The 15,605-nt window shown below is 47.1% G+C and overlaps 1 protein-coding gene across 1 annotated transcript in view; it reads left to right on the top strand.

Annotated features, from left to right (window-relative positions):
• Window positions 1–15,605, top strand: part of LOC125357773 (adhesion G protein-coupled receptor B3-like) — a 214,934-nt gene that overhangs the window by 101,798 nt on the left and 97,531 nt on the right. Inside the window, exons 3-5 of the mRNA XM_048354692.1 lie at window positions 4,734–4,860; window positions 6,291–6,394; window positions 8,981–9,083. Coding sequence (XP_048210649.1) covers window positions 6,294–6,394; window positions 8,981–9,083 — 204 coding nt within the window. The 5' untranslated portion in view covers window positions 4,734–4,860; window positions 6,291–6,293. The remainder of the gene's footprint in view (window positions 1–4,733; window positions 4,861–6,290; window positions 6,395–8,980; window positions 9,084–15,605) is intronic.

The following is a 15,605-nucleotide window of genomic DNA, read 5'->3' as shown; positions in this document are numbered from 1 at the left end:
AAACTGTAACTGAAATTTGAATAAGTGGAATCAATCTAGTAAGAGTTAATGTGAGTCTCAAAGTTTACAACTCATAGTAAATAACTTACTTATTATTAATTACAGAGAAAGGTAGCCAGTTTTATAAAAAGCATGATTGAAGTGATGTATCTACATGTATTGATTTTCCAAAAGATTAAAAGTATGGTTTCTTGGAATGGTTTTGAAATGTGTTACTATATTTGCTATAAGTTTCTTTTTATTAAACAGCTTTTATCAGAGTAAGCAAATAACTTCAATTTAGTTGTATTGTTTAAGTTTAAATGCCAGCTAGAGGATATAGATTAATGCCATATTATTTAAAGCTACAAGAAATAAGAACAACCAATACACAGACAAAAAAGAAACCACACAACTGACTAGAAAATTGGGTAAAGACTTCAAATAAAAGAGTCAACTGGAAATTACCAGATCTTATGCTCTACATTTTTACAGACTATTTGTGATATACACTTTTGGAAGCTTGGGGTAGAAAAGCTCTACTACATTCCTCCTTTGATTGTGAGCGGGAGATGGTCAGATGACTGCTAATAACCCACAAAGAATGTTCTGAACGTATGGAACTCTTACAGGCCCAGCTGTGTGAAACTTATTTTGGAAAAAGGACCATGTGTAATGCCCAGAAAGACATTATGAACAGAAAGATTTGACTTTTAGCATAATGCATGTTCCTACACAATCGTTCTGTCTGCTTCTGACACTTCCGTCTATTATTCTTGTTATATCTTTAATTTTCATACATATTTCATTGCATCTGTTTGCCTTGTTGTCAGCACCCTAGACTTACTAGTAAGAACAATTTACAGATACACTATTTATTGCAGCACTCAGAACCCTGACGCGGGAAGAGTAATGCGACTGCTGGAACAGTCCAGTGCCCCACTCCGTGGGGTGGGCGGTGAGAAGTGGGAAGCACGGCACGGGCCGCGTGTACTCCAGGGGTTGTGACAGCAGCGTTATTCATGCTAGTGATTGAAACACAAATTCACGAGAGCTCCATGTCATCACGAGGTATCAAGAGACTTGTGTGAAACAGCATAAACTGTAGCCTCAAAATGACATCATACTTCTTCAACTATTAAAGTTAACCCGTGCAAAGCTTCGGTCGTCACCCTGGTCCTCAGATCTCAGCCTCCTGAGTAGCTAGGATTACACGGGAGAGCCACTAGGGCCGGACTAGGCTGGGGAGAGGCGGGAAGGAGGCATAGTGCGAGCTCACAGAGGCTAGCCTCCTGGTTTTGTCTGGGGCAGAACTGCAGAGCAAGAGGACCTTCTTCTCTAAAGCTATCACGTAAAAGAGATGTGCATGATCTTTAGACTCAGCAACATTACACTGAGTACAGACTTCATATCAAAAGCTTAGTGCCAACCACAGTAACTTTTCTGTGGGGTATATTTACAGTGCTTTTTTGTTGTTGTTGTTAAGATCTTGAGTTGGTTTAGGGGGCGTAACTGCAGACTTGGAAAGCGCAAGTCCTGGATTCCATCCTGCAGTTACAGACAGTGCACGGGGTTGGTGAATGCCAGGCAGAAGGGATAAGGTGGATGCTGTACTTGGAAGCCTGTCAGGGTCTCTTCTGTGCATGTTCCTGCCCTGGCCTCTGATCATCTGAGATAAATGTTTGGCCTTAGCCGTTTGTCAGGAGAACATGAAAGCATGGGGTGAATGTGAGTCCTGTAATGGTGAAGCGGAACTGCAGTGGAATGCCCTGCATTTAATGGCGTCACTGATGTCAGCTTCGAAAAGAGCCGGGCACTGGTGGCTCACTGCTGTAATCCAAGATATTCAGGCGGCTGCCCTCTGAGAATCCTACTTTGAAGCCAGCCCAGGCAGGTAAATGCATGAGACTCTTATCTCCAGCTAACCAGTACAGAGCTGAAAATGGAGATGTGTCTCAAGTGATAGGGCACTAGCTTTTAGTAACAAAGGTTAGGAACAGCTCCCAGGCCCTGAGTTCTAGCCCCAGTACTGGCACAAAAGAGGAAAAGAAAGAGAAAGGTGATAGGTAGGCAGATAGGTTATGATTACCTGGTATTAAGAGAAAGAAAAGGAGCTTAAGCAATTTTGATGTGGTTACGACTTACAAGTATTTATGTAAAATTAGGTATAATTTTATGTAACTGTCCAAATATAGTGCTTTCTTTTAAAAATAAATTACAACTAAGAGTGTACTGAGTTACAAACTTTGATAGCAGCTAATCACAAGTGTTTAAAAATATCAGTAATCGCTACCAAATGGTGATAGTGTTCATTATCCTGGATGGATAATCATCAATATGACCAATGTTATCATTTGCTGGACGCTGGGGGTTCAAGCCTGTAATCCTAGCTATTCAGGAAACTTAGGTCTGAGGATCACAGTTCAAAGCCAGCCCAGGCAGGACAGCCCAGGCAGGACAGTCCCGGGGACTCCTATTCGCAGCCAAAGGCCAGAAGTGGAGCTGTGTGTGGCTCCAAGTGGAAGAGCACCCACCTTGAGTGCAGAGCAGCCGCGCTCAAGCCCCGGCACGGGCACAGGGTGGCATAGAGGCGCTCCGTGAGCTAAAGCCGAGGCTCACCCCGCGCGCCACGGAGAAGCCCCTCGCCGGAGCTCGATCCCCGCAGCTCCGGCACTCAGAGCCCTGGAAGGCAACCTGGGAACTGTCCTAACAAAGGGGTGCTTTCCGCCTGGAGCCCTGGAGTCCTCCTGAGCGGAGGGAGGCGGCGCGTGGGGGCGCCCGGCGCCCACCCCACCCGCTCCCCGTGTGCCCCCGCGCCCCCCTCCCACTCCGCGTCCCCCGCGCGCCCCCCGCACCCACCCCGCGCGCCCCCACGCGCTCCCCGTGCGCCCCCAACCCCACCCCGCGTCCCCCGCGAGCCCCCCGCACCCACCCCCGCGCGCCCCCACGCGCTCCCCGTGTGCCCCCGCGCGGCCCCCCGTGCGCCCCCAATCCCATCCCGCGTCCCCCGCGAGCCCCCCCGCACCCACCCCGCGCGCCCCCACGCGCTCCCCGTGCGCTCCCCAGTCCCACCCCGCGTCGCCTGCGAGCCCTCCGCACCCACCCCGCGCGTCCCCACGCGCTCCCCGAGCCCATCGCGCGCCCCCACGTGTCCCCTGTGCGCCCCCTCACCACCCCGCGCGCCCCCACGCGCTCCCCGTGTGCCCCTGCGCGGACCCCGTGCGCCCCCAATCCCATCCCGCGTCCCCCGCGAGCCCCCCGCACCCACCCCGCGCATCCCCACGCGCTCCCCGAGCCCATAGCGCGCCCCCACGTGTCCCCTGTGCGCCCCCCGCACCCACCCCGCGCGCCCCCACGTGTTCCCCCGTGTGCCCACGTGCGCCCCCCGTGCGCCCCCCCACTCCCACCCCGCGCGCCCCCACGTGTCCCCCGCGCGCCCCCCACGCGCCCCTACGCGCCCCCTGCAATCCCCCCCAGTGGCCCCCAAGCCCCCACGTGTCCCCCGTGCGCCCCCCGCAATCCCCCCCAGCGCCCCCCCCGCACCCCCACGTGTCCCCCACGCGCCCCCCGCGCGCCCCTACGCGCCCCCTGCAATCCCCCCCAGTGGCCCCCAAGCCCCCACGTGTCCCCCGTGCGCCCCCCGCAATCCCCCCCAGCGCCCCCCCGCACCCCCACGTGTCCCCCGCGCACCCCCCGCGCGCCCCCCGCAATCCCCCCGCGCGCCCCCACGTGTCTCCCGCGCGCCCCCGCAGTCACCCCCCGAGCGCCCCCCGCAATCCCCCGCAGCGCCCCCCCGCGCGCCCCCCGCGCGCCCCTCGCGCAGGTTGGCCGGCTGGAGAGTTTCCACGCCTGCGGGGAGGGAGGCGGCAGTTGGTGCGGTCCACCCCGAGCACGTGTGAGGAGCGCGGCGCCGATTGGTCGCGGCCCGCCGCTCTTCTCGCCTCCTCCCCTCCTGTGGAGTAGTTCGGCCGGGGGTGGCAGGTCCCCCCTCCTCCAAAAGAGACCTTGGCGGATACCATTTTTATTGTTCCGCTGGGGTGGCAGCGGCGCCGTATGTTCTAGCATTTTGCATGGCTGCGCCGGGGAGGCCGCGCCAGGCCCGCCGCCCGGCCGGTCCCGCCGCGCTGGGCCCGGGCGCTTTGTTCCGGACGCGCTCGCTGCCGGGGTTCGCGTGAGCTCGGCCCGGGGAGGCCGCGGGGCGGCGATGCCGGGGCTGCGCGGGGCGCGGCGCGGCGCGGGGACCCACCCTCCCCCGGCGCGGGCTCAGCCGTGAGGCCGGGCGCCAGCGGAGGCCGCCGCGGCCCCCCGTGTCCCGGCGAAAACCCCACCGCGGCGGATCCCGGCGGGCGCGGAGCCGCCCGGGCCTCCGAGCCCCGGTAACCTTCCAGGCGGGGAGGGAGCCGGGTGCGGGGCCGGCCGGGGCGCGGGGCGCCGAGCCGGCCCGCGCCGCGAGCGCCCGCGGGGGGCCGGGGAGCCGGCCGGGGGCCCAGGCCCCGCGCGCCCCGGCTTCAGCACCGCGGGCGCTGGACAGCTCCCCCGCCCCGCCGCGCCCGGCCCCGCCGCGCCCCGCGCCGCCGCGCCGGCTCCGCCGGGCCCGCGCGGCTTCCCGATCGCGCCCCGCGCCCCGAGCCGCGGATCCCCCCGGGCGGGCAGGGCCGCGGGCGCCGGGGCCGAGCCGCGTCCCCCTCGGGCCGGGCCCGGCCGCCCGGCGCGCTCACCGCCCGCCCCCCTCGCCCCTCTCGCCCCTCTCGCAGGAACCACTCGCCGGGAGCGTGGTCCACGCGGGGATGCAGAACCGTGCTCACGGATGCATCCCACACGAAATGCTTGTGTGATCGTCTCTCCACCTTCGCCATTTTGGCTCAGCAACCTAGAGAAATAGTGAGTAACAAAGGGAAGCCGGGCTCGCACCGGCCCGGCCCGGCCCGGCCCGGGGGCGATGGGCAGGGCTTGCGGGGCGGCCTCGCCGCGGGCCCCGCGCCTCCGCGGCGGCCGGAGCTCCGGGGTGGTGGGCGGGGGGGGGGGTACGTGTTCCACTCCCCCTCCCCCCCAATCCCCCTCGATTCTACGCCTTCCAACTTGGCATTTCTGCAGTCTGGGTGTTCAGACGTGCTCCCGTCACGTTACCGAAAGGCTGCGAAGTTTCGGATACAAAATACTGGCCAGCTTCACCTCGATTTCCAGCCGGGAAGGCTGCTGGGGGAATGGGGAGAACAGTGTCAGTGCGGAAGGAGGACCCCGGACCCGGCCCGCGCGTCCGCGCTGGCTCTCCGCACTGGGTATCCTTGGAGACAGAGGCATATTTTTAAATCAATTGAAGTTTGCATGGAAGCACGGCTGTCTGGAGTATGTAGGTTTTGCAGCAGGAGTTTCTGCAAGAGACAGCTGTCTCAAAGAGATGATGGTTTGCCACATGCATTGTGAGAAAATATTACAAGAACTGAAATGCTGAAGAGAGGATTTTTCCCACAAATGTGACTTTCTGCCTCCATTTGGCCCAAACGAGCTCCTTATTCTTTCTTGTTTTGATGGCAAAATACCTATTTTGATATCCCTATCTAAGCCTTTTAGGACATATTTAATCTTAAAGCCTATCCCTTCAAAATTCCAGTATAAGAACTGGAAAAACACAAATTTCACTAGTACATGTCATGTGAGTGTCTAAGAAAAGGAACTTTGGGGTTGGTTTAAGTGCTTTTAAAGATGTTAGACTTAGTTTTCAAGGTCATGTTTTGAGAGACTGATATTGGCATTGTGGAAGTTACCTCCACAAATAATAAATTAAATATGAAAGTCTTAATTTATGCCATTGTATTTCCTACAGAATCTTTTGAGGCCAAGTAAGCAAAATGTATTGTGAGAATGTTGGGCTTAGAACAAACTTGTCAAAAGTCAGAAAGTTTGAGAATTTTTTAACATCCACATACAAGGTTTGGATAATATATGCCTTGTTAAATGAACACATCAAGATAAATTTTTGCCAAGAATCAAATTGTGAAACATCTTTACTTAGCTGAAGAGAAATAAATGTTGCTTTGGATTTCAGCTAAAAGAAAAGCAGAGGAATGCTGACCAAGTTGGAGTGTTTATTTTAGAGAGCTCTCCCCAAGCCGTGAATCATAAACCAAGGGCTGTAGACTCAGAAGGGGGCGTGAGAGGAGAGAGCTCCAGGATGGTGAATGGGTTTGTCCATGGATTAGTATCTGCTCACTTATAACAACTACTGAGGCCATTTCGAATGAGACCTAAAAGTCATTTAAATTCAATTCAAAACATGGTGTTCTTCCTTTTTTGTTCTGTTTAATTCACAGATCATGGAATCCTCTGGCACACCCTCAGTGACCCTCATAGTGGGCAGTGGCCTTTCCTGCTTGGCCCTGATCACCCTGGCCGTGGTCTACGCAGCGTTATGGAGGTAGGTGACTGAGGTGGACCTCGTGCACAGCTGCTCATGGAACACCTGGAATGTGATGACCTCACAGGTTTTTCCAAAACCTGTAACACAGTTGCTGTGGTCTTACTCTTCCCTATGTATTTGTTTATGGTAAACGTAAATAAACACACAGCATTCACACACACTTGTATTCCGAGCTCACATGACAGAACGGTAGCCTTCAACAAGTTGCTTTTACCTGTAGGCGTGGGGTATGTCTTTGGCTTCTGTTAATCTCAGTGGCCATTGAGTCTAAGAGTACAATTAGTCTCTCCCTCATAGAAACATGGCCTCCAGTCCTAAATTCTCAAATTCTGCATTACAGCACTGACAGTTGACACTGAGCTAGGCAAGCTCTCTTGGTTGTTTACAGTAAATTAGATTTCACAGATTTGTTAAAAAGAAGCCACAGAGCACACAAAACTGATGAAAACTATTAGATTGTTTTGTGGTTCTACATTATTTGGAATAGCATCCTTTCTAGAGCATGTGAAAATACAATAGTTTTCCAAGTGATTTCTTTATACTTAGGTCTCTGAGGTTTATAATGTCTAGGCTACTCATATATTGGTAATGAAGGTATAACTGTTAGGTCCAAACTTTCCAATATATCTTACATATTAAATGTTAAGCATTTTATATCCATGTTGATTATTTAAAGTGGTCTAACAATGCAGGTATTATTTTAGTACATGGATAATTGATTTTATTCCGAATGTTTTCATTATTAATTTTCCAAAAGTTGATGTTCCTATCTGAACAATCTGCCAGTCTGTGTCTTATTTAATAATGTTAAATTCAGTTAAGAATTTCTAAATGAGTTATTAATTTTTAATATTAAAAAATAATTGTTCTTTATTATGAGATTTTCCTCTTTGGGGGGCAGGAATTATCAATGATGTTTAAAATGTCCAAGTTATTAAGAGTTTCCATGTCTTATACCAAAGAACCCAAGACCCCAGTGCTGTGTGCGCACATTTTGGCTCATTTGCACAGGAGTGTCTCAGAAGTCTGGCATTCCCGGGCAGTGTTTGGTAGGGTCACACTGACCCGAGAGCTGGCCAAAGCTAGTCCTCCTTGGGTTTCTTTTGTGAAGAGAGAAAATTTTATTTTATATTTATAAAATCTTTTCAGGGGCTGGGGATATGGCCTAGTGGCAAGAGTGCTTGCCTTGTATACATGAGGCCCTGGGTTCGATTCCCCAGCACCACATATACAGAAAATGGCCAGAAGTGGCGCTGTGGCTCAAGTGGCAGAGTGCTAGCCTTGAGCAAAAAGAAGCCAGGGATGGTGCTCAGGCCCTGAGTCCAAGGCCCAGGACTGGCCAAAAAAAAAAATAAATAAAGTAAATAAATAAATTAAATTAAATCTTTTCAGTATTTTGACATCATATATGTTTTAAAAAATCTCTTTTTTTGGGGGGGAGAGTGCTTTCATCTCTGGACTTTCTGATGGAATGGAAAACTTCTGCCTAGATACTTTTCAATGACAGCATGGAATAGAGAAAGAATGGGAGAAAAAGATGGAGAGAGAGAGAGAGAGAGAGAGAGAGAGAGAGAGAGAGAGAGAGAGAGAAGCTTTGATTCACTGATTTTTCCAAAAGTAACTCCAGACCCTTGACTCGACCATCCAGCATTATCCAGGAAGCCCACATCTGTGGTGGGATGTGATTCAGTGTTCTAATACAAACTGAACGGCTGAACACAGCAAGTACAAGGTTTTCTTTTAGTTACTGTCACTTAGTGATTTACTACAAGGGGACTCAAGCATCACTCTGCCAGGGTAAACAGCTGGTAGAGTGTTGGATTCTGAAGTTTTCTCTATCAATGTACAGCTTGCCCTGGTGCACTTGAAAATTGTACAGTAGAGTGCTGAGGTACTTGTTCATTAGAGTAAAATGTGGAGGACGCCAACAAGGTGTCAACTTCTCTCTCTCTCTCTCTCTCTCTCTCTCTCTCTCTCTCTCTCTCTCTCTGTGTGTGTGTGTGTGTGTGTGTGTGTGTGTGTTTCTGAGTTTCTCTTTGTGTTAACAGGTTTTCAGTCATTTCCTGGCCTCATGAAAATTCTTGAGTAGTTTATAATGTTTACAGTACCACAAAAGTAATGACATTCTCCTCATGCACAAAAGTGTGAGACCTCAGAATCTGTGTGGAGTTTTACTTTCTGGTTCTCAGAGTTCTATTGGTCAATGCATATGATAATCGTAAATCTCATTTATACATGAATTTATATGTGTGTGCATATATATATGCATGTATATAATCACACTCATTGATATATTTCCAAAAAGTGTTATATTTCTAATAAAAAGAACTTATCATGATCAGGTGTTTAATAGGCTCTGTCAGAAATGAAATGCCATATTACAATCTAGTCTAATTGCTACGTACAATTTAGCTTAAAAACCTCTTGTCATGCACTAGAAAACTGGGTACCTAAGAAATATATTTATGAAAACGGAATTTTCCCTAGTCTTACTCCTGTAAACTCTTGTTCAGATAACCTCCACCAGTTACACAGCGCAGAGTTTTTCAACTGAAATGAGACTCTCTTCCTCTTTCTGGCTAGGTATATACGCTCTGAGAGGTCCATAATTCTGATTAACTTCTGCCTGTCTATCATCTCATCTAACATCCTCATACTGGTTGGACAGACTCAGACACATAATAAGGTAGGACTGGAAATGACTCTCGTTCTTTGCGCATTTATCTTTTGGCATGCATTTGACTATTGGTAACATTAATTTTTATGCTAGATAACTTCTGATGAGATTATTTTTAATTCCTTCATCAATTTCTGAACAAAGGTATTGTCTACTCTAGTCCAGAGGTGATCTTTCTTTGGCTTAATATCTTGTACATTAGAGATGCAAAAATACATGTCACACGTTTGCTGAAAGCTCTATGAGTTCAAAGCTGCGAGGCTACAAAAGCATGTGTTTTGATTTGTTAGCCTGATTGAAATAGGAGTCGATTGTAATCAGATGCAGTGTTTGAGTTTTGGTCCAATGTGTTAACAATCTGATTCCTAACTGATAGCTGTATGGACTTATATCATTGCTTTGGAACTCTACCTCCTTATAAATACAAGCGGTGATCAAAAGAAGGGTCACCTGGAAGCTACCTTAGATTTAATAAGTACTGCTTATAACTTTTCCTTAACTAAAAATATTTTGATACTTAGCCAACATTAAGTTATTGAACCACGATGTCACTTTTTAGCCGAATATAAAACTGTTTTTCTTGTTTATATGTGTGGACAATTACATGTGAGTTGAATGGACATGGTTGTTTTTCTTTCGTTTTTTGCCAGAAATGACTCTCTACTGAACTATTTTTGGAAATGCATTCCAAGAAACCCTTAGTAAAATGTCAGAACCACTGAAAGGGGTTCTGTTAAAACCACTTGGAAACGTGCTTTTCATTAGTCATGCCTTCTCGTTCTTCGGCTCTTCCTTTTTTTCAGACGTTAAAGGCAACAATTAAACATTTTCTTCATTACCTTTTATTTAAGAAAACAAACACACTGTTTGGTAGGTCCGTGGGTATAAGAGGATCTGAAGGACGTGTGTAGGTCCAGGACCACAGACAGGCCCCTCAGTTGCTGTCAGAACTCAGGATCCAGGGCAGCTTAGGTGCCTCTCTGAGTGACTGGATGAATGTTGCTCTGTTTGAATCTCATGGCCTAGACCAGGGAAGGGCCCAAGGGGAAGGCCTCTAACTCTGAAAGACAAAACGAGACCAACAACCCAATCAAGAATCTTGGAGAAGCAAAAAAGCACTTCCATTTTCTTGAATGCTTAAAAAAAAAAAAAGAATCCTTCTTGCATCTTTTGTTTATAAAGAAGTAAGAACTATACTGAGTCATTAAAACATAATACAAGTCCACTTCATGAACATTTGATATAACTTTTTAAAGGAAATACACAGCAAAACGAACAACAGAAGAGAAAGAAAAACCAAATGTGCCAGAGATGCCAGTTGTTTTGGGGAGGAGCTGTGGTAGGAAGTACCCAGCAACTGGCAAGTGAGAAGGAGAAGGAAAGGGAAGGAGGAGGAAGTGAGGGAGAAGAGAGGCAGTGGAGAGGAGAGGCTCAGTCCTGAGGGAGATCTTGCCACCTCCTCCTTCCATTGTTCGGATCACACTGTGGCTTGTTTGGTTAGTGCATGGCCTCCGTGTTTAGTGGATTTTCCTGTAACTTAAGAATTACATGCATGAACCAGAGAACAAACGGAACCAGAGTCAGCTTGAGTTCTTGCTTTAAGAGTTTCTCCTGCAAAATCCTTCCCAGTTATACCTCTCATTGCTGTGGAGGTTTCAAGATATCCAGTAGGAAATACATTTGAAAATTGTCTTATGCGGTATAATATAGTTTGGTTTTGGGTTTTTTTTTTTTTGCCATTTCTGAGTCAACTAGTGTAGTGGACTTCTCTACATGCTGTACTGCACATTAGAATATCTAAATAGCTGTCCCAAAGAAATACAATGAAAGACACAAATATAATCTTGTGTGTAATTTACATTGTTAGTGGCTACGTTGAAGAAAATAAGGGAAATGTTTTTTTACTGTATTAAATTCAATATGTCTGTTATATTGCCACTTCAACATATAATTAACATGAACATTACTAATATTTTACCATCTTAGTTAAATTTGGCACATATTTTGTACAAATCATACAGTTTGTTTGGACTGGCCACACTTCAAGTAGGTGGTGGCTGCCTGTGGCTAGTGCCTATGTACGTAGTATGTGTGCCTATGGGGTAGCAAGTTTTAGAGACTGGACGTTTCTCAGAGAATCACATTCTACTTAGCCACTTCAGCCTTTGTAGGTTGTCTTCTTTTTCATGAGAATTTTTTTTTGATGCCTTCAAATAGTATGAATATCAAAAGCAAAGACAAGATTAGATGAGTGTTATTTGCTTGTACTTTCTGGTTTTAAGAGATGGCTGGTACCTGCTTACGAGAGAGAGATGGGGTGGGGGGCAGGTAGGGGGGCCTGGCTTGGCTTCTCTGGTCACAGAACAGTCTCCCTGCACTTGAGAATGCAGCAGATCTGCTCCAGGGGGACTAGGCTGGGTTTTGCTGGTGATTGATGCTTTGGGCTGGGTGGGGAGGCAGGAGGTGGTGGTGATTATGCAGTTTCCTTGTATCCTGAATTAGTTTCGTATTATTAGTTCTGCATGGATGTTTCTGAAATCTTAGGGCCATTCACATTAGAGTGACTAAGAGATAAAAATAGAAAAATAACCCTGGAATTTTATTTAATTCACTCTCAGCAGTATCAAGTTTTCTAGAGGGAATAATTTTATTCTTTTCTTGCATGTTTTGGATTGAATTGAACTTGATTTTAAATGGTTTGGCTTATGAAAATCGATACCTGCTTTACAATATTTTGAATTAATAATTTTCAAATAAAGGAAAAATGTATACCATCCATGTGAAAATGATCGGTGTAAACTCCAAGAACGTCCTTTTTGAAAGGTGAAACTGATGGCCCGGAGGTGGCAGTGTGGACAGGATTGTGTGGGGGACTCGCTGGCTCTCCTGGGGCTGCGGCACGTTTCGAGTGGGGCTTTGGGGCTCCCCGTCGGGAGCGCGGAGAGACTTGAGAGAGGCTCTTGATGAACCAATGGCTTGGGGCTGCGTCTGAGAGTTGTACACGTGCCAGTGAGTCCTGCGTGTGTGCGGGGAGCCCCTCCTGCCCCCCTGCCGTCTTTCCTGAATGACTTGTGGAAATGTAGCTCAGACGACTGTCTCTCGGCTGAGGACGCCACTCGCTTTCCAACGGAGACAGAAACAAGCCACAAAAGCCCATTATTCAAATTAAAGGTGCGCAGGTCACCGGACTAGAGATTCACTCACGATCCCTTTTCTTAGCCTTCCCACGTCCCTTCCCCTCTTTCAAAAATAATTGTTAACAAATTCCATTATTTTGTTTTCACGCATGCCTACAGAATGCTTTTGCCACCTTTACCCCCTACCCTGCCACCTTCCTCTCTCACACTGGTCTACACACCCAACAGCACCTGTTTCACATTCGTGTGTGTGCGTGCTCGTGCATGCTGGGACTCAGGGCCTGGGCACTATTCTTTAGCTTCTTTGCACAAGGCTGGAACTCTATCACTTGAATCCAAACTCCACTTCCTACAATTGGGTGGTTAATTGGAAATAAGAATCTCATGGATTTTCCTACCCAGCTGACTTTGAACCAGGACCAGGACCGTTAGGTCCCAGTATCCTGATTGGCTAGAATAACAAGTGTGAGCCACCAGACCTAGACTCCACATAGGAGAAAGAACATGTGATATTTTTCTTTCTCAATCTAGCTTACTTTACTGCACATAATTGTCTTCCTAGTTACATCCATTTTCATTATAGCTCAGTAATACCCCCATGGTGTCTGTACACCATGCTTCCTTTATCTGTTCATTGCCTGATTTTCAGCGGGCTAGTTGCACTGCAAGGCCACTGTGGGTAGTACTGCTGAGCTCCTGGTGTGGAGGCATCTGGGTGATGAGCTGACTACCCTCCGTAAGGTGTGTGCTGGGAGTGGAATAGCACAGTCACATGGAAGTGTGTTATTTCCGTGCCGGTCCTGGGGCTTGACTCACGGCCTGGACTCTGTCCCTGAGCCTTTTGGTTCATGACTAGCATTCTTTCCACTTGAGTCACAGCTTCAGTTCCAACTTTTTGGTGGCTAATTGGAAATAAGTCTCATGGACTTTCCTGACCAGGCTGTCTTCGAACCACAATTCTCAGATCTCGGGCTCCTGAGTAGCTGGGATTACAGACATGAGCCACTAACACCAGCTTGTGGGACTTTATAACATGATGCAGTTTCATTTGTCATCTCCTATTTTTTGCTGAGCCATTAGTGTTTCATTTTATATAAACATTGTAAATGCCTATCTCTTAAAGGGTTCTCCTGTATTTTCTTGGTTCCAACATTTCAAGTCTTTGATTTATTTTGAAGGAATTTTTGTTCAGGATGAGAGAGAGGAGTCTAGTTCTGTTTATGTACTTGTGGATGCCCACTTTCCCCAGATGAGAAACTGTTTTCTGTATGAAAGGGGTTGTTGGTGCCCTGTCAGAGCCAGCGGCCACGAGCTGTGTGGGTCTTCCTGGGTCTCCTGTCCCACAGGTCTGGGTGTCCGTCTAGGACATGGTGCTGCTCTGTGGCAGGGCACCAATTCAGGTGCCACAATGGCATCCGCAAGGCTATTTCTGCTCAGGATTGCTCTGGCCATTCAGGTTGGCCTTTAGGGTTTCTTTTCCTCGGAATGATATTACCTACAGGTTTATCTTTCATCATGGATCTGAGTTTTATTGAACGCTTTCTCTGCATGTCTTGAGACAAACATGTGATTTTTGCCCTTGATTCTGTTTATATGCTGTGTTACAGTTCATTGGCCTTTGTCTGCTAAAGTGTTCTTGGGATAAAGTCAAGGTCATGGTGTATGACTTCTTTTTAATGTGTTGTTGAATTCAGTTTGTGTCTTTCTCTTCGTTATTATCATCAAGCAGTTGTACAAGGGGTTTTAATGTAACACATCCATTTTGTTGATAAGTATTTTATTGAGAATTTTTGTGTCTGTGTTCATCAAGAAAATTGGAAACTTATTGTTGTTGTGTGATTGTGTCCTTACATAGTTGTGGCACCAGGGTGACTCGGCCCTGACTGTTCTGTCTTGTGGGATGGTTGGAGGAGTGTTGATGCAAAATCTTCTCTAAAGAACTGGGCAAGGCCCCTGGGGCTTCCTAGCCTGGAGCTCTTTGCCCCTACTTGGATTTAACTTCCTGGCCTACACCTGTTTCCATGGTGTGTGGCCTCTTATTCAACCGTTAGGCCATACACATCTGGAAATATATCCGTTTCTTCTATAAGAAACGTTTCTTTCTGTATGTCCGTTTCTTTCTATAAGAATTTGAGTTTTCAGAGTATTCTCATTGACATTTGTTGTCGTACCCCCATCTTCATTCCTAATTCCATTAATTTGGGTCTTTTTCCTCTTTTTATTTGTAAGTTTAACAATTTGTCTATCTTGTTTATCTTTACAAAAGATCAATCTTTTGTTTCATTGATTCTTTGATTGTTCCAAAATGTCTCCATTAACTTATGGCCTGATCTCTATTAATTATTTCAATCTATTGTCCTTGGGTTTGGAGTTTTTTTGTTGTTGTTGTTTCTCTAAGAGTTTTAGGTGACTTGTTAGGTTATTTATTTGAAATTTCTCTTATTTTTTAATATAGGTACTTCATACCTATAAAACTTTCCTGTTAGCACTGCCTTTGCTATGTCTCAAAGGTTCTGAAAAGTTATGTTTTCAGTTTTCTTTGATCCTAGGATTTTTTCTTTATTTTCAACAACTCACTAGTCTTTCAAAAGTGAACTATTCGGTAGTCATATATTTGATTGCTTTCTGTAGTTTCTCTTGTTGATGTCTACCTTGTTGTGGTCTGATAAAATATAAGAAGATGGTTCAGTACTTTTCTATTTGCTAAGTCTTGGTGTATGTGCTAAAATATTATCTGGTTTGGAGAAAGTTCTGGAAGAATGTGTATTCTGGAGCTGTCAGGTAGAGCACTCTGTAGATGTGTGATAAATCCATTTGATCCACAGTATCATTTAATTCTGAAGTTTCTTTCTTATTGTTGGGGTCGTGTTTGGATGAGGTTCTATTGGTGAGAATGGGGGTTAAAGTCACCCACTATTGTTGTGTGAGGCTCTCTTTGAGCTTTTATGTATTTGTTTTGTGTAAGCAAGCCCACTTTTGGTTCCTTCATGTCTGCAATTGTCATGTCTTCTTATGGATTTTCCATTTATCAGTGTGAGGTGACCTTTGTCTCTTCTGACTAACTTTGTTTTGAAATCTGCCTTGTTTTCTATGCATGCAGCTGCTCCTGACTGCCTTCAAGCCTTGTCTGCTTGGAAATGCTTTCCATCCTTCCCCTTTAAGCTGGTGTTTGTCTTTGTCATTAGGGTGCATTTCTATAGGCAAAACATGGTCAGGCCTTGTTTGAGTTAGTTTACCAGTTGGGAGCGATTGCAGAGCGGATGTCGTGATTGGAGGGTATGTGGAAATCCTGACACTTTCTTGTTTTTGTAGTTTCATCACTCTCTGCCTTGCCGCTCGACTTGTCTGGTGTGATTTGATTTTTCGGATATTTTAAAATCGAGCCATTGGTTAG

Source organism: Perognathus longimembris, chromosome 9 (assembly GCF_023159225.1).
Source record: "Perognathus longimembris pacificus isolate PPM17 chromosome 9, ASM2315922v1, whole genome shotgun sequence".
Taxonomy (NCBI): Eukaryota; Metazoa; Chordata; class Mammalia; order Rodentia; family Heteromyidae; genus Perognathus; species Perognathus longimembris.
The sequence above is the reverse complement of the archived record's forward strand: the minus strand, read 5'-3'. Positions and strand labels throughout refer to the sequence as shown.